Here is a 25,168-nt window from a genome sequence, read left to right on the forward strand (position 1 = left end):
AGAGTCCAAATACGAACTTGGGTGTCTGATACCAGAGTTTACATGAGCTTCTGTGTTCTATAAAACCACAAGTACTTTCAATAACCTAAAATATACCTCCAGGTATTATTCATTTTTATCTGACTTCTAACCGTTAATGTGTAATATCTCCTCCCATTTCTCATAAATTTGACCTATTTCGGCTGTAAACCTTAAATATGATGCACACTTTTTTCTTTTTTTAATTAATGATATAAGTTAAATAATAATGTAATAATTGGGTCATTGACAAATAGCGGCAGTCTCTAAATTATAAATATGGTACGTACTACACGTTTACTTATTAAAGTCTCTTGGAACTTTGCATGTATTTACAAAAGCAATGTTATAAATCTTACTTAGGGTTGTTAGAACTTGCAGGTAGCAAGACGATATAGTAAGGAGTCTCCTAAGTACTTGATATCTTAGTCAAGGCTTTTTTGGCTACACATAATAGAAACCCACATAGCAAACCTTAAGCCAAAAAGGAGACCAGGATGACTCATGGAGCTCTGAGGTAAAAAAGTATATGACTAGGTCTCAGGAGGCATGAGATCCAGGAAATGGGAAGCTGCCGGGAACGTGTTTAGGGCTGTGTGACTTCTCACTGTGCCATCTTTTCATTCTTTCTTGTTCTCAGGAATGGTTTCCCCTGCTTTCCCATGGCCCTGGTGGAAGATGGTCCCTCTCTAAATGAAGCCCTCCAAAATGTACACATCTTCCTGGGTCTTACGATGCTAAAGACAGAGACATACCTCTGAGTTTCAGTCCCAAGTTTCCAGAAGAGAAAATCTGGTTGTCCAAGCCAGGTCAGGTTGCTGAGGTCTAAAGGGGCTCTTTGTTGCCTGAGTTATAGACCCCTGAGAAGTGGAAAGAGAGTCAGTAGGTGGAGAACCACAAGATGCCCGTCATCCCTAATAAAGACGGAGGGTGAGGTGTAGGCACAAGAGAGGGGACAGGGCACTCAGGGTGTGCTTGAGTCAGCAGGGCACATCCACTCACCCTGGTCGCTGTCTACACTCTGCCCAGTGCAGGAGGAAGGCGAGAAAACTGCCTGGTAGCCCTGATATATTTCTTCCCTAACGTGTGTGCTCTCAGGGGCAAAGGTCAAAGGAGGGAAAGAGGCTCATTTCATTTACCTTCAGGTAGTAGGTGTTTCAAGATGATTGTAACGTTTGCACTTTATCTACAAATGGCTCACGAGTTAATTTTGACTCTTGTAGGATTTGGATCGAAATCTGAGCAGACTCACAGCTTCATTTGAAAAAGCAATAGCCGAGAAAGTCCGGTGTCAAGAAGAGGTGAACCAAACCAACAAAACTATCGAACTGGCTAACAGACTTGTCAAGGAACTTGAGGCAAGTTATCCTTTTCTTCCAAAATTCTAACTGAAATATTCAGAATCAGCTTTGGGGGATTTTATCTTTATTTGTGGTCAATAAGGACTAACCAAGCATGGAATCAACAACAAACGGGAATAATCATCATTCACACAGTAGTTCTAGCTTACCAAAAGGAATAAGTGATGGATTCTGTGTGTTTTTCAGTTATAGCCATGGACTCAGTGGTTTTCCTAAGATCTGTTATAAACTCAGGGCAGCTGTTAGATAACAGAGGTCTGAATCTTTTAGTACACATTTGCAATTGAGTTCTACCAATAAAATATTACCTCAAGCTAAACCTGCTTGGTTTATTGGTTTTCTTTGACATCTTTTTACAAGTGACTGATACACTAATGTTAATAGTTATTCCATTAAAAAAAGATTTTTAAAATCTCATTAACTTTCTCCGCTTTGAACATGAGTGGTAGAAAAACATATGGCCCTTGACATCAGTAAGTCACAGATCTTTTTGCTCTCCCATGTCTAATATATTCAGACAGTGGAATAGTATTTGACCATAAAAAGGATTGAATTACTGATACATGCTGCAATATGGACTAACCTTGAAATATCATGCTCAGTAAAAGAAGGCAGACACAAAAGGCCACATGTTTTATGATTCCATGTATAGTAAATGGCCAGAATTGGTAAATCTATAGAGACAGAAAGTAGATTGGTGGTTGCCAGGGGTTGGACAAGGGGGCAGGAGTTTGGGAGTGACTACTAATGGGAATAGAGTTTCTCTATTGTGTGAGGGAAACATTCTAAAATTACTAGGGATGATGGCACGGATCTGTGAATATATTAAAAACCACGCAGTTGAATACTTGAAAGGATGAATTTCATGATATGTGAATTAAATCTCAATAAAACTGTTATTTTGTATTTAAGTGCTACCTAAAAATATAGAACTGCAGTATTAGAAACGCATTTACTAGTATTTTGTTGAAGATCTATATTCATCAGTCAGTGGTATTGGCCTGTAGTTTTCTTTCTTTGTGACATCTTTGTCTGGTTTTGGTATCAGGGTGATGGTGGCCTCATAGAATGAGTTTGGGAGTGTTCCTCCCTCTGCTATATTTTGGAAGAGTTTGAGAAGGATAGCTGTTAGCTCTTCTCTGAATGTTTGATAGAACTCGCCTGTGAAGCCATCTGGTCCTGGGCTTTTGTTTGTTGGAAGATTTTTAATCACAGTTTCAATTTCAGTGCTTGTGATTGGCCTGTTCATATTTTCTATTTCTTCCTGGTTCAGTCTCGGCAGGCTGTGCATTTCTAAGAATTTGTCCATTTCTTCCAGGTTGTCCATTTTATTGGCATAGAGTTGCTTGTAGTAATGTCTCCTGATCCTTTGTACTTCTGCAGTGTCAGTTGTTACTCATCCTTTTTCATTTCTAATTCTATTGATTTAGGTCTTCTCCCTTTTTTTCTTGATGAGTCTGGCTAATGGTTTATCAATTTTGTTTATCTTCTCAAAGAACCAGCTTTTAGTTTTATTGATCTTTGCTATCATTTCCTTCATTTCTTTTTCATTTATTTCTGATCTGATCTTCATGATTTCTTTCCTTCTGCTAACTTTGGGAGACTTTTTGTTCTTCTTTCTCTAATTGCTCTAGGTGTAAGGTTAGGTTGTTTATTTGAGTTGGTTCTTGAGGTAGGATTGTATCGCTATAAACTACCCTCTTAGAACGGCTTTTGCTGCATCCCATAGGTTTTGGGTCGTCATGTTTTCATTGTCATTTGTTTCTAGGTAGTTTTTGATTTCCTCTTTGATTTCTTCAGTAATCTCTTGGTTATTTAATAGCATATTGTTTAGCATCCATGTGTTTGTATTTTTTACAGATTTTTTTTCCTGTAATTGGTATCTAGTCTCATAGCATTGTGGTCAGAAAAGATACTAGATAACGATTTCAATTTTCTTAAATTTACCAGGGCTTGATTTGTGACCTAAGATATGATCTATCCTGGAGAATGTTCCATGAGCACTTGAGAAGAAAGTATATTCTGTTGTTTTTGGATGGAATGTCCTATAAATATCAATTAAGTTCATCTTGTTTAATGTATCATTTAAAGCTTGTTTTTCCTTATTGATTTTCACTTTGGATGATCTGTCCATTGGTGAAAGTGTGGTGTTAAAAGTCCTCTACTATGATTGTGTTACCGTCAATTTCCCCTTTTATGCTGGAGAGGGTGTGGAGAAAAGGGAACCCTCCTGCACTGTTGGTAGGAATGTAAATTGATACAGCCACTATGGAGAACAGTATGGAGGTTCCTTAAAAAACTAAAAATAGAACTACCATAGGACCCAGCAATCCCACTATTGGGCATATACGCTGAGAAAACCACAATTCAAAAAGAGACATGTACCACAATGTTCATTGCAGCTCTATTTACAATAGCCAGGACATGGAAGCAACCTAAGTGTCCAGTGACAGATGACTGGATAAAGATGTGGCACATATATATAATAGAATATTACTCAGCCATAAAAGGAAATGACATTGAGTTATTTGTAGTGAGGTGAATGGACTTAGAGTCTGTCATACAGAGTGAAGTAAGTCAGAAAGAGAAAAAGAAATACTGTATGCTAACACATACATATGGAATCTAAGAAAAAAAAACAATAAATGGTTCTGAAGAACCTAGGGGCAGGACAGGAATAAAGACGCAGACGTAGAGAATCGACTTGAGGACACGGGGAGGGGGAAGGGTAAGCTGGGACGAAGTGAGAGAGAGGAATGGATATATATGCACTACCAAATGTAAAATAGATAGCTAGTGGGAAGCAGCCACATAGCACAGGGAGATCAGCTCCGTGCTTTGTGACCACCTAGAGGGGTGAGATAGGGAGGGTGGGAGGGAGATGCAAGAGGAAGGAGATATGGGGAGATATATATATATATATATGTATAGCTGATTTACTTTGTTATAAAGCAGAAACTAACACACCATTGTAAAGCAATTATACTCCAATAAAGATGGTAAAAAAATAAAGAAAATAAAAATTAAAAAAAAGAAATGCATTTGGCTGAAGGTGATAGAAAAGTTGATTTACAGTGGCTTAAACAAATGGGAGTTTTTCACATATTAAAACAATTCCAGAGGTAGACCATTATCAGTGTTGATTCAGGTACTCAGAGATCAGACCCCTAATCTCTGTACAGCCTTCTGCTGCTCCGTACTTAGCATGTGTCCATTCACCCTCACGCATACTGCAGCCTGGTCACCGATGGATACGACACCTGTAGATTCAGGCAAGAGAGAAGAATCTGTAGCAGCTGGATTTTTCTCCTTTCATAACAGAAACTGAAGTTTTCCTGGCAACCCCTTAAGCAAAGTTAACGAAAGCACTTAACTTTCTTTAGCCAGAACTAGAGTGACCACACCTAGCTGCAAAGAAGGCAGGGAAACTGAGAAATGGTGTGATCATAATCAGCTTAGCCAGTCACAGTTCATCCCAGAGGGCTGGACACATTAACCCTCATTTCAGAATCAGAGTTCTCTTACAAAGAAAGAAGGGAGAAATGTAAGGTACAATGGGTGGGGCTGGGTGATAGCCTTATTTCTTATAAATAGAGTAGACTTTGAAAAATCTAATTTAGGGCTTCCCTGGTGGTGCAGTGGTTGAGAGTCCGCCTGCCGCTGCAGGGGACACAGGTTCGTGCCCCAGTCTGGGAGGATCCCACATGCCGTGGAGCGGCTGGGCCCATGAGCCATGGCCGCTGAGCCTGTGCGTCCGGAGCCTGTGCTCGGCAACGGGAGAGGCCACAGCAGTGAGAGGCCTGTGTACCGCAAAAAAAAAAAAAAAAAAATCTAATTTAAATTTACTACAAGTTTAAACCCATCATCCCTCTGAAATTCATAGTTTATTATACATAAACTCATAGTTCACTCTGCAAAATTCACCTCCATTCCGTTTCATTAATTGCAAGTCTTTTCTTCTAGTTGTTATGGTCAGAAGCTCTGAAATCACCCTTTTGCTCTCTTTCTCACACGCATGTCCAATCCTTCAGCATGTTGGACTGGCTCTAGCTTCAAAGTCCATTCAGAATCCCAGCATTCTCACCACCTTGTCCTCGCCACACTGATCCAGGCCACCAGCATCTCTCCCTTGGAGTACCGCCGTAGCCTCCACCGTCACCCCCAAGGTCCACTCCCCTTTGTGCAGCTGAGTGATGTTTTTTAAAAAATTAAGTCCAGGGCCTCCCTGGTGGCGCAGTGGTTGAGAGTCCGCCTGCCGATGCAGGGGACACGGGTTCGTGCCCCGGTCCGGGAAGATCCCACATGCCGCGGAGCAGCTGGGCCCGTGAGCCATGGCCGCTGAGCCTGCGCGTCCGGAGCCTGTGCTCCGCAACGGGAGAGGCCGCAACAGTGAGAGGCCCGCGTACTGCAAAAAGAACATATTAAGTCCATTCATGTTACCACTCTGTCAGAATTCCCGGGTAACTAATTGTCTCACTCAAAGTACAGTCCAAAGGTTTTACCTGGCCTACAGGGCTCCCCGTGATCTGGCTCCTGGACACCTCTGTCCTTGCTTCTGCCACCTTCCCTCCGACTCCATCTTCCCTCTTCCTCACCCTGCAAGTCACTCTCCTACCTCATAATCTTTGCCTTTTTCCTCCCTGTGGCTCCCGCACTTCTTTCAGATGTCTGCTAAAAGCTCTCCTTATCACACGGTTTTCCCTGACCTCCCTACGTTAAACAGCATTCACCTTGCCCCCTGCATACACACACACACACACACACACACACACACAAACACAAACACACACACACACACACACACAGCCACACACGCAAACCTGTAGCTCTTTCCACTTCCTCTGCTTTATTATTTTTTGATAGCATTTACGATCACATGACACACACTGTATATGTGCATATATGAACACATATACTTTTTTGTGGTCTTTTTCCTCTAACTAAAATATAAGCTCTCAAGAGCAGGAACTTCATTTGTTTTCTGCACTGCTTGATCCCAAGCGTATAGAATGGTCCCTGGCACATCATAGGTTCCAATATGTATTTGTTGAATGAATGAATGGGTGAGTTTTGGGAGCCTCCTGTGTTGAAAAAACATTCCGGAGCCCTTTGAAGACTCATTTTTCTTAGATCAGTTGAGAAATTCCACAGCTTCTAGTGGAGCTTCTAGGGTTTACGGTTTATGAGGTACCTGAGGAAAAGTAAAAGTGCCGTTGAATTAGACTTACTTGAAGTAGAGAATGTCTGAAAGTTTTATCAAGGTAAAAACAGGCTTTACGTTGTATCTCTAGCACACAACAATGTCTTCCAAAGGCTTTATTTATTCATGATGATTTAGAAAAGGACAGGAAAAAATGGTTGAATAATGTTAACTAACAAAAAAAATACATATGTGTGTGTGTGTGTATATATATATATATTTTTAAAGGATTAATTGAAAACGTCAGACCTTTTCCTTTGAGGATAAGTTCTTTCTGACTAGAACAGGAGACAGTTAACTTCTGAAAAACACCAAGACTGATGATTTTGTCTATATAGCATTGACCTGGAAGCTATAGTCTCAACCATTCAGACTAATAAATCAGGCAATTTATATTTAATCATTAAGTAGCTCTGGAGCTGAACAGCTGTTCAAAATTAGAAATGGGTCACCCCAGCCAGGATGACATTACAGGCAATCTATAATGCATTAGAATAAAATTATAGTGATTTTTAACTGTCTAGAAATTTATTACAGGACATGTTCCAACTCTTAAACCCTTGTTAGCCAGTGTCAGTAATGATTTATGTTGCGTGGGTGGTATAGTGAAATTATTGACGATTTCAATCGCCGGTAAGTCTATGTTTAGTAAATCTTCAAATTTCAAAGCTGTTTTGGAGAATGAGGTGGGTGCCCTTTATTGTTTATCATCTACTAACCAAAGACAACAAAGTTGGAGGAAAAGCAAATGAGAGATTCTTCTTCAAAATTAATGGATATATTATCTGTAGCTGAAGAAGGAAAGTAATAAATTCTATAAAGAGGGCAAGGGAGTTGAAGTTCTCTAGTGTGTAATTATAGAGCTAACTTGGGGTGATCTTTATCGAGCAAAGCAGATTATCTTAAAATAGCTTTCATAACCATTGTCACCTGCTAGCTTCATTACCTCAGTGTTAGCGGTATTGTGATGGCTTGCAGAGAACTGGCGTTGCAGTCTGCTCTGACATACATTGTTTTTGCTTTCTGTGGGCTGTCTCTCCTCTTTGATGAGTAAAGCTAGATTCCACAGCGTTCTTCATTGCTTGTACTATCAATTTGCTGGGTGTTGTTTTCAGTTCCTATTAATTTACATGTTCTTAGAATGTGGTATTAAATTTTAGCATGCATTGAAACCAAATGAATTAGTGAAGTATTCTGCAGTTCAGTCAATCCATAGATATTTATTGCAGTTTTAGTCAAATCCAATATGAAGGGCTCCACATACTTAACCCGGAAATCAGATTTTAAATGGCTAGCCAACTAGATGTAAGGATTTGAACAGCATTCTCCGAGCATACTGTCTTCAGAGCTAGTGAAGTCCTCCTGGTTTCCATCTTTTTTACCTGGGCTGTAAGTTCTTTCACTGATTGAGTGATTATACTATAAAAATAACCTGAGTTTAGTAACTACCAGCACTATTCTTTAATTTACAGAATCCTTGTTAGGTGGCTCTTTAAACTTTATGTTTTAATTAATTGACATAACTGGTGTTTGTCATTTTCCTTTTTCTGTAATCAGCCCATGGCCCTAATGTTTGCTTAGGGTGGTGTAGTAATATTGCTGAAAATCAGGAACGATGGAGAGCATCCAAGCTGCCATTAAAAATCCTAACATCACTCAGTCTTGGCCACAGCTCTTGGTCCTCTACTCCTAGAGGGGAGGAGAGTGACTGTCAGCCTTTTAAGAAGGACCTCAGTCATAATTAGAGTTCGGGCATCCAACAAAAGGAGATGTTAAAGATCTAATGTCATGTTGCCGTAAACTCCACTGAAGATGCTATGAGAGCACCTTCATAATGATGGGTCACATATATGAACGCTTATCATGGTCATGCCATCCAGTCATGTTCTGTTCCTTCTCAAGGCTGTGCAGAGTGACCTAGACGTAAACTGAGGAATAAGGTAATTACATTAAACGTTTCTTGAGTTGCTGCTCACCCTGCAGTTACATCGGAGTAATCTTATCTTTCAGTCAGAGAAGATTCGCTGGGGTCAGTCTGTTCAGTCCTTCGAAGCTCAAGAGAAGACGCTCTGTGGAGATGTTCTCCTTATGGCGGCATATGTGTCTTACGTTGGATCCTTTACACAGCAGTATCGCCAGGAACTGGTAGACTGCAAGTGGGTTCCCTTTCTTCGACAGAAGGTAAGATCAATTCCTAACCTTAGCCACATTTAGAAGCATCACACAGAAATTTCAGTAGTAAAAACAGTATATGTACCAGGCTTTTTCGTACCTCTGTAATCTCAACTGACTTGAAATTCTAGTATTGAAGGAGATGTTTCTTGTGTGTTGCAGTTTTTCTTATTTTAATGATGGTTTCAACCAGGAGATGGAAAATAGAAAAATTATTTGTATGAACCATAGAGATGTAGTTGGAAAAGTGCTTTTAACAAAACTGTTAACTGAAATCAAAGTTGGATTATCATGTTAGCATATAGCGTGAATCTTTTTGTTTTGTTAATAATACTACAGGTTACTTGTTGAAAATCTTTTTCATGACTACTTTCAGATGAAAAGTGTAGCACTTGTATATAAGTATAAAAATAGCTTATCCTCAATTTGAAAATTCAAACCCATAAGCAAAGTGAAATCATAGATGAGGGAGATTTCAAGTCGTCTAGTTTAAGATCATCCTTGTACAAAGGAGAAAACTGAGACACGGAAGTTTAAATGACTTGATAAGGTCATAAATGATAGGAAACCAGGCCACTGTTTTCTAAGCTGCACTGTGTTATCTCACTTGATTAAAGTAGGTTCTTCACTTACATATCTAGCCCTTAAGAAATCCTAAATCTCTCTGTGTACTTGTGTTCTATGTTGGTAATTATGCCTCAGTTTTCACAATAGTTGTTTTCATGACATAAATACATGCCAATGGAATTTCTGCAAATTAAAATTAAATATTGAATATTTTGGAGAAAGCTTGTTATTAAAGGCATCCCATAATTAATAATTGTAAAAGAAAAATCCTTTTGTAGCTATATCATTTAATATATCTGTAGTATCAAGCCATATTTTTATATGGAAGATTTTTAAAAAGAGGTTATCTGTATTACCCCCTGAATGTTCAGGGTTTTCTTTAAGTATTTCTGCCATAAAATATGCCTTTCATATAAGAGGATAAAGCGTTCTGGTAATTTTGTCCACCTCCGACTGCATTGTGACTTTCAGAAGGTGTCAGCTGTCTAATTCTTCTCTCTTTTTTGTCAGTCCCATCTTCTCCAAACTTTAATCCTCTACGTGGGTGTCTTGGTCTGGGTTGCCCTATGACTACTTCACATTGATGACTGTCCTCTTTTGTGGTCCTCTCTGCATTCTCCACCATCGATAAAGTTTTCGCATTCTTTCCACAATTATAGGGAAATTCATTTCCTGATGTGCAAACTATTGAACGTCACATAGTCTTCTTATTGTTGCAGTTACTCTTCACTTTGGATCATGTAATAGTATTAACGGCCTGAACTTAGGCTATCAGTCATTTTGCATTTTTTAACTTGAAAACTTGCCTTCTCAAATTTAAGTTTTAAAATTGAGTCTTAATTGCTGGTATTGCATTCTTTAGTGTATGTGTTTCTGGGAAGTTTCCCATCAATCAATTTATATATTCCCATTGACTTAAAATTCCAAATGTGGAGTTCCATGAAGATAACATTTTGTTTTGAAGAATAAAATAAAATTGACTTATCCAAACTGTCTAAACATATAGCCAAAGCAAAAATGATAATTTTCTGATGCTCTATGCTAAACAAACTTTTTTTTTAATGTATTTATTTTATTTATTTATTTTTGGCTGCGTTGGGTCTTCATTGCTGCATGAGGGCTTTATCTAGTTGTGGCGAGCAGGGGCTACTCTTCATTGTGGTGCCTGGACTTCTCATTGTGGTGGCTTCTCTCGTTGTGGAGCACGGGCTCTAGGCGCGCGGGCTTCCGTAGTTGTGGCTCGTGGGCTCAGTAGTTGTGGCTCGCGGGCTCTAGAGCGCAGGCTCAGTAATTGTGGCGCACGGGCTTAGTTGCTCTGCGGCATGTGGGATCTTCCCGGACCAGGGCTCAAACCCGCATCCCCATATCGGCAGGCGGATTCTTAACCACTGCGCCACCAGTGAAGCCCCAAACATTCAGTTTAACTATGGGCCTGTGTTTCACTGTGGGCCCACAGTTCTCAAGACCCCCATGTCTGTTTTCAGTCATCCCAATGCTCTCTCCTTTCCTCTTGAGCATGTAGGCATCATGCTGAATGAGAAACAGACCTTCCAATGTGACCAGCTTACTCACACTCATCTCTGGACAGAGCTATGCTAAAGGAAGAAAGAGATTCCAAATTGTATAAATGACGTCCTTTTGGAAGAGACTTTTCTGTCTCCAGGACCCCTGGCAGAAAGTGCTACATAAAACCTAAAAAATGTCTGTCCTATGGAATGGAGGTTTCCAGTCTCTGAGCTACTTACCTTCTACTCCTTCTAGATTCAGTCACAGCAAAGTGGAAAGACAGTCACATCTTTATGAACATGTGCCAGGGTCCAAGAGGAGCTGCCATTACTTATTCAGCTTCATTTTTTGATGAATTTTCCTTCAGCAGTGTTCCCTTATCCTGCCCTCCCAAGAAGCAACTCCTCTCACTGCTCCACAGTATAGAGGGTATTTTCTTACCCTATTGCTCTCCTGAGTATCTCTGGCTTGTCAGTTTGACTTGGGTGTCCTGAGGATTACAACAGTTTGTAAATTAACCAGTCAACAAGTGACTATGATTTATGTCATTTTAAAAATCTCTGAACTAAGCATGTCATTTATTAACGACCTGTTGACATATTTAAGGTAACCTTGGAGAGAAAACTCTTATAAAGTAAGACAGCAATCCTTAATGTGTTCCTAGAAATGAAGACTTTATATTCTAAATGCGTCAAAACTCCAAAATCTAATGAACAAATTGAACTCAGTTCAAGTCAGAATTTCAAGGGGAATTATATTTTAACTTGACCCAGTGATTCTAAAGTTTGCTGGAAGAATATATTTTTAACAACACCAACATAATTTTGGAATAGAACGGGAAGAGGGCACTTATCCTTCAAGATACTAAAATATATTCTAAAGCTAAAATAATTGCAGCAAAGTGGTTCTTCAAGGGAAGTAGAAAATGAGAATAGAATAGAGTTCAGAAGCATTTAAGGATGTAGAGAGATATTTGATATATTTAATGTATGGTAATGTATAAACTCCCACAACTGCGTCTGTCACCTCCCAGCATTTCTACTCCTATACTGTCTTCCCTCCTGATGCTGTAAGATGGTACTTCTATTTAAGGCCAGCCGTTCGGGTTGTATTCTACTTTCCATCCCCTTTCCCTTCCTTGAGGACAATTCTAGACAGCTTTTCCCCTCTTTGTCATCAGAAATTTTTCTGTCTCAACTAATTCATTACTAGATCATTCCCACCAGCATTCAAACATAGTTATTTCACTTATTCCTCGCATTAAAAAAGAATATACCAGTGAATTTCTCTTTGACGCCCCCTGTCCCTCCAGCTACTCCTTTATTTCTCTGCTCTCATTTACAGTCATCACTTCAGAAGAGGAATGTACATTCACTGTCTGTAAATCCTCCCTCCATATTTCTCAGTCACTCCAGAGAGGCTTTTGTCCCCACCGCTCCACCAAAACGCCTCTTGTCAGATTTTGCTACCACGCTGCTAAGTTGAGTCGTTTGTTCGCCATTCTCATTGTACTTAACCGAATTTGATGCACTTGAGCAATCCATCCTCCCATAAATACTTGCTTCACTTGATTCTAAGGAATCACCCTCCCCGCATCTTCCTTATACCTCACTGGTCAATTTTTCTCAGACTTCTTTTTTGATTTTTTTTCCTCTTCTCCCCAATCTCTTAATGTTGAAATGACCCAAACTTCAGTCTTTGAACTGCTTTTTACTAGGTTCATGGCTTTATTTATGTATTTTTTAATTCTTTTTTTTAAAATTGAATAATAGTTGATTTACAATATTGTGGTAATTTCAGGTGTACAGCACAGTGATTCAGATATATATATATTCCTTTTTAGATTCTTTTCCCTTTTATTACAAAATATCAAGTATAGTTCCCTGTGCTAAGGTTCATGGCTTTATATGCCACCTGGATACCACTAACTCCTGCAGCCCAGACAATGGCATCTTCACTTCTGTGTCTGAAAGATGTCTCAAATATAGAACATCCAAGCGGAAATCCTTATCTTCCCCCTAAAACTTCTTCTACCTACGTATTCTTGATTTGTTTAATGTAGGCCCATCCTTTTGTTAGCTCAGGCTTGAAAACCCTGGAGTCATTTTGTTGTCATTCTTTTTCTGACACCTACATCCAGTCCATCTAGGAAATTCTGTAGGCTGCACCTTTAAAATATATTCAGAACCTGACCACTTTTCACCACCTTCACCGCTTCCATCCTGGGCCAAGCCATTATCTTCCTCTTCAGTTAGTGTGAAAACCTCCTAACTGTTTTCCCTGCTTCTACATTCGTGGCTTCTCTCCAAAATCGGAGCTCAACATATCAGCCAGTGTGACCCTTTAAAAATGCAAGTCAGATTAAGTGAGTTTTCTTCTAAAATCCCTCTAATGACTCCCCATCGCACTCAGAGCAAAAGCTAGAAACCCTCCAGAGGCTTATAAAACCCTATGTGATTTGGCCCTGTTATCTCTCTTTGTCTTATTACCTGTTATGCCTTTCCTCACTACTCTGCTCTAATCACACCGGCCACCTTCCTTGAATATGCCAGATACGCTGCAGCCTCAGGACCTTTGCACTAGCCGTTTCTTCTGTCTTGAAGTACCTTCCCTGAGGACATACGTTGTCCCACTCCCTTCCATCAATCAGGTCTTTGTTCAAACAACAGCTTCACATCCCTAGATGTGACTACAGCCTTCATCCCTTAGCATGCCTCATTCTGCTCCATATTTTTCACCATAACATTTATTACTTTCTAATACGTTATCTCATTTATAAACTTGTTATGGTTAATATCTTTTCCCTCCCCCAGAAAAGATGTAAGATCCGTGGAAGCAAGTATTTTGCATGTTTTGTTCACTGTTCCGTCCTAGAATGGTGCCTGGAGCATTGTGGATGTTCAGTATTCCTTTTCATTGAGATGTAATTTGTATACCATACAATTCACCCGTTTGAAGTATACAATTCAGTGTTTAGTGTATTCATAGAGCTGTGCAACTGTCATCACAGTCGATTCTAGAGCATTTTCATCACTCCCAATATAAACCCTACACCCGTTAGCTATCACCCCCAGTCACCCCATTCTTACTGGGCTTATACAACCGCTAATCTATTTTATGTCTCTAAAGATTTCCCCGTTTGCAGCATTTCATATGAATGAACTCATAAAATATGTGGTGTTTTATGACTGACTTCTTTCACTTAGCACATTTTTAAGGCTCATTCACAATGTAGCCTGTGTCAGTATTTCACTCCTTTTTATGACTGAATAATATTCCTTAGATGGATATACCACATTACATTTATCCATTCGTCAGTTGATGGACATTTTTGTTGTTTCTACTTTTTGATTATTATGAATAATGTAGCTATGAACGTTTGAATTATTCATGTACAGATTTTTTGTGTGGACATGTTTCATTTCTCTTTGGTACATACCTAGGAGTGAAATTTTCTAAGCTGTATGGTAACTCTATGTTTAATCTTTTGAGGAACTACCAGACTACCAATACATATTTTTAAATGAATTTGTGCTTAAATGTACATTGTGTATCAGTGGGGGAAGTAATGGATTATTCAATAAATGGTGATAGAACAACTGACCAACCATTTGGGCAGAAATACAGCTAGGGCTCTCCTTCACGGCTTCATGTTAAATAAAAAGAGTTCCAAGTGATTTAAGTGTTAGAATGTTAAATAACTTAGAAACTGTAGATGAACTGATGTATAATTATAAAATGGACAATACAGATGAACATTACAGAATTAGTGAGGGGCCATATTATAACCCCATATAATAAACTAAGAAAAGAAGTTTGAACTTAATCCGAGGCATGGGGAGTCATTGAAGGATTTTAAGCAGGTCTGTGACATGATCAGATTATTCATTTGAAAGCTCACACTGGCCACAGAGGGAACAGGACTTGGAGGGGGAAGAGACTATTGTTATCTGTTAGAACGACGGTCCAGAAGACAATGAACTGAACAAAGTGATGACAGTAGACATGGCAAGCCGGGGAGTGATTCCAGAGGGGGCAAGGAAGAAGAGCTGATGAAACAATGCAATGGATTGATTGATGGGGAGAAAGTAAATAGATGAAGGTGCTATTCCCTCAGATTAAAAATTAGTTTGAGAGGACTTCCCTGGTGGCGCAGTGGTTAAGAATCTCCCTGCCGAGGCAGGGGACACGGGTTCGAGCCCTGGTCCGGGAAGATCCCACCTGCTGCAGAGCAACTAAGCCTGTGCGCCACAACTACTGAGCCTGTACTCTAGAGCCCGCGAGCCACAACTACTGAGCCCGAGTGCCACAGCTACTGAAGCCCATGTGCCTAGAGCCCGTGTGCTCCTCAAGAAGAGAAGCCACCGCAGTGAGAAGCCCATGCACCGCCACGAAGAGTATCCCCCGCTCGCCACAACTAGAGAAAGCCCTTGTGCAGCAAAGAAGACCCAACACAGCCAAAAATAAATAAATAAAATTAAATTTAAAAAAAAATTTTTAAAGTATTTCAAAGGAATTTGGGGGCCTTAGAAAGTGGTGACATTACATTATTAAAAACATATGTATGTAAGCACATTTAAATACGATTAAAATATGGATAAGGCTTAAAAAAATAAAATACAATTAGTTTGAGAGAAAAGACAGAGAGTTTGGTTTTAGAAACGTTGTGGTGTCTTTGAAACATTCAAGTGTCAATAACCAGTAGAGAGCTGGACAAGAGTGTTATTGGATGGGAGTCATATCTGGGAGTCATTTATATAAGGTAGGTGTGGTGAGATCTTCTAGGGAAGAGGTTTAGAGCAAAGGGAGCTGAGTCAGTGCTGACATGTAAACAGGAAGTCGAGGAAGTTGAAGAAGGCCAGTCAGAGACTGGAGAAGCCCCAGGCAAGAATGCTGTCATAGGAGATAAGAGTAGAAACATGGGGATGGTCAGTGATGCCAAAGCCATAGAGACAAGTGAGAAAAGAACTAAGAACTAAAAGTGTCATCAGACTTGGTAATGTGAAGGTCTTTTGTGACCACGAAGATGTAACGAGCCAGAAGCCTGAGTTATTCAGGAAGTGAGGAAAGGAGGCAGGAAAAGCAGATTGTTCTTGTAGGAATTTGCCTGTGAAGAGAAGGAGATGAACAGAAGTGCCTAGTTAGAGACATGAAGTAAGTGAAGGGTTTGTTTTTTCAGTATGAATGAGACTAGAGCACGTTTCTATGCTTCCAGAGAAGGAATGGAAAAGGAATTGCTGATGATAAAAGGGGGAAGAGGCCTGATCCATCAGAAATTGGGAAGAAGGGATCAGAATAGAGGAAAATGGAATGACCCTCAGGTAGAAGACGCAAGACTCCTTCAACTTAGGTGGGAGGGAAGGAGACAAAGGTGGACACAGGCAGAGATACTGATACAGGGAAAGAAAGCTGATGTAGTCATAGCTGCTGGTCTCTCTTCTCTCAGGGAAGCTGGAAATTGCAGTGCCAGCTGGCCAAAGATAAGAAAATTGAAACTCAAAGAACGCTGGGAGGAGGGTGGTGAAAACATCAAAAATACCCATCGAGAGCAGTTGGAGAGTAGATGTTAAGTGTTGCCAAGCAGCTTTAGGAAACCAAAGATGAATTTGGAAAGGATAAATTTGTAGTCACAGTAATAAAGCTTTCATCAGCAATACTCACAGTCTGGGAGCAGAAAGAGAAGACAGAGAATGTTTATTTCAGCCAGGGTACAAGATTTATAGGCAGATAAGCCAGAAGGAAAAGAAGACAGGGACGGTCGTGTGACAGTCAGAAAAATGATTAAGGAAAGGAAGGCTCTGTTTAGGTTCGGTAGAGATGTGAGTGTAGTTAAAAGTTAATGGTTACAGTGTCCGTTGCAGCACTGTTTACAGTAGCCAGGACATGGAAGCAACCTAAGTGTCCATCAATAGATGAATGGATAAAGAAGATGTGGCACATATATACAATGGAATATTACTCAGCCATAAAAAGAAATGAAATTGAATTATTTATAGTGAAGTGGATGGACCTAGTCTGTCATACAGAGTGAAGTAAGTCAGAAAGAGAAAAATAAATACCATATGCTAACACACATATATGGATTCTAAAAAAAAAATGGTTCTGATGAACCTAGGGACAGGACATAAATAAAGACGCAGACATAGAGAATGGACTTGAGGACACGGGGAGGGGGAAGGGTAAGCTGGGACGAAGTGAGAGTGGCATGGACATATATACACTACCAATGTAAAATAGATAGCTAGTGGGAAGCAGCTGCATAGCACAGGGAGATCAGCTCAGTGCTTTGTGACCACCTTGAGGGGTGGGATAGGGAAGGTGGGAGGGAGACGCAAGAGGGAGGAGATATGGGGATATATGTATATGTATAGCTGATTCACTTTGTTATACAGCAGCAACTAATACAACATTGTAAAGCAATTATATTCCAATAAAGATGTTAAAAAAAAAGTGGTTAAACATATGATAGAGTTTCTCAAAAAGCTAAATGTAGAATTACCTTATAATCCAACAGTTCCACTCTGGGGGATCTACTACCCAAAGGAAGGAAAAGCAAGGACTCAAACAGATACTTGTGCATTTGTTAATAACAGCATTATTCACAATAGCCAAAAGGTAGAAGAAATCCAAGTGTCCATCAGCAGATGAATGGATAAAGAAAATGTAGCGTATACACACAGTGGAATATTATTCAGTCTAAAAAAGGAAGGAAATTCTAACGCATGCTACAACTTGGATGGACATTGCAGATGTTATGTTAAGTAAAATAAGCCAGTCATAAAAGGACCAATATTGTGTGATTCCACTTATATCAGGTACCTAGAATTGTCAGCTTCATAGAAAAAGAAAGTACCCTGGTCGTTGCCAGGGGCTGGGGGCAGGGGGTAACGGGAGTTACTGTTTAATAGGTATGAGGTTTCAGCTTGGGGAGATGAAAAAATTCTGGAGATGGATTGTAATGGTGATTGCACAACCATGTGAATGTACTTAATATCACTGAACTGTACACATTAAAATGACAAATTTTATGATATGTATGTTTTGCCACAATGAAAAATAGGTGATGGGTAAAGGACTGCATGTCTTAATGCTATTGGTAAGAGTAGATATTATGTTTAAAGGTATGAGAGAGGTATAGATAATCATGGTTAAAGAATTGGGTATTCGATGTTTAGATTTCAATAATGAAACAGTTTCAGATTATTACAAGGTCTGGGATAGCATTTCCATCTAAAGAAGGAGATGGTGTAATACCCTTCCAAAATATACCAACATCATTGAGGGTGTGGGGTATGCAAGGGAGACTAGGCATGGGGGTGTTGTGTGATCTTCCCAGCGGGTTCTGATATTTTCCCCTCCCTCTGCCTCCTCCCCCAGAATGCTAGAGTGGAAAGGAAGTGTAGAGCTTTGGCATGAAGGATGTCAAGGCTGGAGAGTGGATTCGTCATCTCCATGAGCACTGAGGTTGTCACAGATTGATAGCCAAACTTGGAAAGTGAGAAGGACCAGTGGCTAAGGCTTTAATATGAGGAGGATACCATAGAGGATTGTAGAGCTGGACTCCATGGGCCTCAGAGGTGGCATTTTTCCTCAAGGACGGAAGAGCTGTGGTCTTGGAATGATGTGCAGGGGAGTAAGAAGAATGACCACTGTTACCCACACACATTTTTTCAGTAATGGGAATATTAAGAAAATGAACTGTCTACTTAAGAAAGCCCTCAAGGGAAGTGAGACCCTAGAGCATTGGTTCTTGGACTCCAGTTGCACATTTAAATCATGTAGGAGTGAACTTTGAAAACATATAGGTGCCAATTGAAGTTGAATCATTAGAGATTGGGGGTGGGGGGTATGTTGGCAGCTTTGAAAGCTCTCATGTGATTCTAATATACAGCCTGGGGTTGAGAGCCACTGCCCTAGTGAAGAGCTGGGTTTTAGCTGAGACAAGCAGGTAGAGGGAGCTAGAGAGTTTGGCCCAAATAGGACTAGGATACTATAGGATGTGTGGGAACAGTTGTCAGAAAGTGTGACAGTGGGGATGGCATGGGGAAGAAACAGAGCAGCGTGGTGGTAACTGAAAAGGACAGGGACAGTGGGCGTACGTGGCCTTGAGGGTCCAGATAAAATTGTTACCCAAAATTGTTTCCAAAGTTATCGTCTGCTAGGCAGACAAATGAAGACATGGACAGGTTCAAGGAGGCATTTGCGCTCCACTCATTAATCTGACCTAGCAGTTTATAGTCAGAGCCAATACATGGAAGTATTATACATGGAGTTAACCTTTCTAAGCTTCAGTGTCCTGAGCAAAAAGAGAGTGAGAGAGACATCTACTTGGCAGAACTCCAGTAAGGCTTAAGTGAGGCAATGAACAGAGTGTAAGTATAAGAGTAAATTTTGTAAGCACTTAAAACCTTACGAATACTGGTTGTTTTGTTACCGTCATATTAAAAGAAACTGGGAGTCTTACCTCATCAGGAAGTTCCCTTTTATCCTTTGGAATATACCACTTGGTCAATTCTCAGAGGATCCTAATAGGCGTTCGGTGTTAGGATTAGTCTAGCTTGGCTCAGGGTATGTGCTTCCAACCTGTTCTTTTCCCTCTAGTAAAACTTCTTAAGAGGGGAGGCTGTTTCCCTTTTTTTTCAGCTCCATCCTGACTGACCACATGCTGCACTATTTAAAATGAAGCAATTAAATGGATTCTCACTGAATTGCTAGGCTGACTTTGGACTCCCTCTTCGCACTTGGTTTCTGTTTTTGCAGACTCCTTGAAGGAATTGTGCAAAGAAGAGTGGATTAAAAAGAAGATAACATATGAATTGAGGTTGATTTTCCCCACTGTAAACCTAGGTTAAAATTACTGTGAAAGTGATAACTGTATTGCAACTATCAAAAAATTTTTTGATGGAAAAATTTCTCTGTGTCACGCAACTGCCTATTTGAATATCATACTGTAAAGCAAATATCCTAAACTTTGTTTCTAAAAATTTAAGTCTCAACGTATTTTAAAGTATTTATGATATTCTATAGTGTGAGTTACCTGCTTTGTTTCCCCTGCTAGGTTAAAGTGGCCATTAACAAAGGGGGACTTCTCTTTGATCCCCTGAACTGTACTCTGTACACAGTAGGTGCTCAAACAATTCAAATTGTTGAATTCGGACACAAGATCTACACGCTTATTCTTTATAGCATCAGAAATTAAAGTTATTTTAAGCCTCTAGTTGTTTCAAGTTCTTTGTATTAAGTAGAAGTTAAGAAATTAAAGCCATGGAGTTCTTGCTAATAAGAGGATGCTAATTCTGTAAGAGAGCGATTTGCCTGTGGAGTCAGATATCAAGGCTGCTTGCTCCTATCACTAGGAGGTAGAGTTTGCTTTATTTATAAGATACCATTGTCAGTAGGAACAGTAGACATATTATGCTAACTTTTCCTATACTAACCTCACGTTGCATCCCAGCTTTATTGTGGGAATTCTTCCAGCATTCTGTTTGCTGAAGCTTTGTGGGCAACCAAGAAATCAAACCCCTACTGCTGCTACAGCCTCCCCTGCCTACTTCATCCAGGTCGGGCTCTTACTGCCCTCTCTTATGGAGGCATGTTTCCATGTTAGCCCCCTTACCCAGCCAGGGGACTAGTTCCTTATTCATCTTGCTGATAGTGGTGTCTCCACACATATGTAGGAGGTGCTCAATAAACGTTTGGTCGTTGATGACTGATCGAATAAATTCCTTAATAAATTCCTTTCTAGAATCTTATTTATTTTTTGTAAAATCAGTCCACTTTTGTAAACAACTCATGCTTATCTTTAAAACAGGTTTCAAAAAAAAAATAGGTTTCTTCTTTCTCTCTTTTAAAGGAGGCAAGTTTGGTTTTTTTTCTTTTGTAAAACAATTTTTTATTGAAGTATAGTTGATTTACAATATTTGTTAGTTTCAGGTGTACAGCAAAGTGATTCAGTTATGTATTTATATTTTTTCAGGTGATTTTCCATTATAGGTTATTACAAGGTATTGAATATTGTTTTCTAGGTTATACAGTAAATCCTTGTTCCTTATCTATTTTATGTAACATAGCTTGCATCTGTCAATCCCGTACTCCTAATTTATCCCTCCCCCAACAACTCCCCACTTTGTAATGCTTCTCTTCACAGTCACACTGTAGACAGTTCCCTCTCAGAGGAGAGGCTGTAGTCGAAGTTGCTGGGTACCACCACAAGCTGCCGGAGTTCCAGCGGACTGAATAGATTCCATGAACCCACCCCAGAGAGAGAAGTCATCTCTCTGTAGTGTTGATCTGTAGAAGAAAGATGAAATGCTGGAAGCAAGAGAGTGCCATGTAGCATTGCGTATGTGGGATGATTACTCCACTGGGCAAATATTATACATTTCTGTTGTCCTGCCATCCTTGCTGGAGTCTAAATTCACTCTCACCTTGTTGGGGCTGCTATAGGTGTGTATAGAGGGCAAAGTCCCTTTTGCCTGAAGCCAGATAGATGCAGGAACAAATCAGATGTTGGATGCTGCAGTGGGCAGAATTCCAAGAGGTGAACAGGGGGCTTATCGGGTCGCATTGTATTTCATGATGGGAGTTTTATTTGGCTGTTGAGAGTCAGGGGAATTTGTATGTGTTCTTTGGTCTGTTGTTCTCTTGTCTGTTGTGCTCTGCCACACTGACAGTTTATTGCCTTCAACTCTGATTTTAAAGGTCTCCATCCCAATAACTGAAGGCCTGGGCATGATTGCCTTGTTGACGGATGATGCCACGGTTGCCACCTGGAATAATGAAGGACTGCCCAGTGACAGAATGTCCACGGAGAACGCGGCTATCCTAACACACTGCGAGCGCTGGCCCCTGCTGATAGATCCCCAGCAGCAGGGGATTAAGTGGATCAAGAACAAGTACGGAACTGACCTGAAAATCACACATGTGGGCCGGAAAGGGTATGTGAAACCTGAAGGGTTGACTTTCCGTTGAGCTGCCGGAAATGGGTCTGGCTTTTACCAAGTCCTGGCATTTCTTAGACCTCGCTGCCACTTTGAAATGTGATAGTTTGGTACGACTTGTTTATCTGCCTGCTCCCGTTTCCCATAAAGTATCTCTGTTGAAAGGGCATTTACGCTGGGTGGCATCCACTTACCTGAAGAAGAAATTAGTTGGAAGGTTAGAACAAACACTGAACGTGAGAGGAAAAATTTCCTAAGGCCAAGAATGGTAATACAATGTATTATAATCCTTGTTTAGGACTTTGGCATATGGTAACCCAAGAATTGTCAGCTGCACCTATAGGTTTAACAGTGGTTGCAGTTATATTCCTGAATATGTACTTCGCCTACAGTGGGTATTTAACATGGCTCAATTCCCAACAGAGTGCCTGTAGATAATTTTTTAGTCAAGCTTTACATGTCACTTTTGAGAACTGAATCTACTCTGAGATTTTCTGTCTCTCGGTCCGCATGATAGTGTTTTCTGATAAGTAGAAAGCTCTGTGGTATGTAGTTGGTCTTCAGTTAATGCAGAATAAATAATTTTAGTCATACTGATACTTCACTTCACCCCTCCATCATCTTTTGACATGTAAAGTGGAATAAGGAATGTCTGCAGTCGTGCAGATAAATGGTCTCTGCTTATCTGAATACTTGGAGGAAATTATTTTTGAATAGGAGAAACTATTTTTGGAGAGTGGGAATGAAATAAAAAGATAGTTCACCACTTTACATGACTGAATCTAAATGTTTAAAAAATGAAAATTTGATAAAGCCACAAGGCATTTAATATAATTTTAATTTTTTTTTTTATCAAAAGAGGACCTATTGAGTAAATTTAAATTTATAATGTTTGGGTAGGTTACATTTATTTCAACCATGATTACTATCAAAAGTAAGTAATTTTTACATGGACTTATTAGTTCACGCTACTGAATTTCACTTGGAAAAATATAACTGAAATTTACCTCAAAATCTAATCTTTAATTTCCATGTATTCCAGTTGAAGAAAACACTACTTTATAAAATATTTAGTTTTCTCTAAGTTAGTTTGTTCCATCTAAAGTATTTACATTAAATGAAGTACAGTTGAGTATAAATAATTTTGAACACTTTCCCTGTGCTCATTTACATTTTTTCTTGATTCTGACTGAACTTTAAGGTTTTTGAATGACATTGAAACCGCTTTGGCCTTTGGAGATGTCATCTTACTTGAAAACCTTGAGGAAACGATAGATCCAGTCCTTGATCCATTGCTTGGCAGGAACACAATTAAAAGAGGAAAGTAAGTATTATTGAATTTTTAACATACATTTTGTGCTACATATGAGTTTGATCATCAGCTTCTATTTCTTGGCCTCATAATCGCGTGTAATCTATGGGAATATTCTTGGTGATGTTTCTGAGTTTCCATTCCAAGCCTCCTGCATTCTAAGACCAAAGCAACCTTGACGTGATCCAGATGTTCAGACTCTTTGTTTGGTGGATTTAGATTCATGTTACCCAATTCCTGATTTATAGATTCCAAAAATGCATTGTCACAAATCTGAGAGTAAGTTCCTCCTCTATTAGTTGTTCCTTCATTAGCTCCTTTATTAGTTGAATGTTTTTCTACCTTCAGTACTTTGCAAAACACCTTTAGTATGTTTGCCTTAACTGCATATTGCTTGTATCCTTATTTACTTAATATTTTTAAAAAACTATTTTAAATCCACTCTATTTTTTTTTTTTTAACTCAGCCTTACCCCAAGTCATAGCATCTACGAAATCATGGGTTTACTGTGTTGGTTCTGTCTTTCCCTATACATTCAAAATATATATAACCATTAGAAAGAAAAGAGTTCATTAGCGGACCCGTAAGATGATCCGCATACCGGCAGTGGCGGACTGGGCACACCCTTGGTGAACTCTACGTGATGTTCCGAATGCTGCCATCCCCCCGGACACTGGCTGTCCAGGACATTCTCCCAGGGCCAGCGAAGCCGTTTCCAAGGGGGCATCACACACTTTCTATAAATGTGTAAAAGTTAAGATGCAGCACTTATGTCTCTGAGCCTGTGTGGGGCTCAGGGGAGATTGTGGCATTCCCACAGCTCTCTGTGCCTCTTCACTCAAGAAATCAACATTGATTAGGCTTCTTTCAGTGGATTTCCTTCTCTTTTTTTTTTTTCTCTCTTCACAAAGGTGTAATTCAGAACTTCCCCAACACCCTTCTTCTTTGATACCCACTCTCTGCCTCAAAGGTGTCTTGTCTCCCTTTTCATCACTAGATTATTCCTGTCAGTTTTAAGTGGAAATAGGCCTATTTAAGGGTGACTAACTTCTATTTTGTAAAAAGTCTCTAACTGATTAGTATTTATTATACAACTCACCAACTAAATCCATTTATAGTGAGTGACAACTTATAATTGTTTAATAAACCAAAATTTACCCAGACATGCATTTAGAACAATCTAATAACGCACTTGACAAACTGCAGCTCTAACATAAATATAATTGTAGCTGTGTCTGATGTGTTAAAGATACAGTGTAGAATCTTGAATGTCACTAAAGTGAAATCCTTGTTATTAAGGTTCTGACTCTATTATGAAGACCTAGAAGTTTTGTCAGTGAAATAATATTCTCTTAGCTTTAACTTGGACCTTCAATAACACAATTTAGGTGTAAGAAAATTGGTCTCTCTCTCTCTGTATTTATGTGTATATATATATATATTTTTTTTTTGATAATCTGAAATTTCCAGAGCCTGATAAACTTCAGTCCTGACTTTTTTCTCAGTGTGGTTATAGTTAAGTGTAAGTAAGAATCCCAGAGGGTTTTTATTTTATTTCAGAAACAAATTATTTTTCATAAAGCATCAAATTCTTTATCACAAAATATCAAAGCAGGACAATTTATTCCAAATTAATAATATTTCCTGAATAAGCACTCTCTATTAGGCTTTATAGAATTGCTCATATCACTCTAGCTTTTTTTAGAAGGTCAAGAGAATTTTAAATGATATGTAAGAATATAATAAACGGTGTTTATTGCATGCAGTTGTTACCGTCACAGTTTTAGCTCCTAAACTCTTACGTGTGGAAACAACCACTTTTATGAAGGTAAATTTAGATGTTTATCTCCCGTTTCTTTAGATGTTTTTAGAGTTTCTTTATTCAGAGAATCTGAGTCATTTCATATTCTGTTAGTCACTGAATAAACCTTCTCTGAGCACTGCTAGATGCCAGGCACTGTACTGGGGGCTGGAGATTCAAAGCGTGATAAGGTACAGACCCTGCCCTTAAGGAGCTACATTTCCTTAGGGGAAGGTCAGACCTACAAACAGTAAAAGTAATGCTTGCCATTGGTGTGATGATAGAAGTATG

At 39.4% G+C, this 25,168-nt stretch overlaps 1 protein-coding gene across 1 annotated transcript in view; it reads left to right on the forward strand.

The window, feature by feature from the left end:
* DNAH11 (dynein axonemal heavy chain 11) overlaps positions 1-25,168 on the forward strand; it is a 316,314-nt gene that overhangs the window by 227,084 nt on the left and 64,062 nt on the right. The window contains 4 exon segments of the mRNA XM_032643357.1: positions 1,242-1,380; positions 8,594-8,760; positions 21,526-21,761; positions 22,966-23,088. Of these exon segments, the coding sequence (XP_032499248.1) occupies positions 1,242-1,380; positions 8,594-8,760; positions 21,526-21,761; positions 22,966-23,088 (665 nt within the window).

The sequence above is a fragment of the Phocoena sinus genome, chromosome 9, assembly GCF_008692025.1.
Source record: "Phocoena sinus isolate mPhoSin1 chromosome 9, mPhoSin1.pri, whole genome shotgun sequence".
NCBI classification, from domain to species: domain Eukaryota; kingdom Metazoa; phylum Chordata; class Mammalia; order Artiodactyla; family Phocoenidae; genus Phocoena; species Phocoena sinus.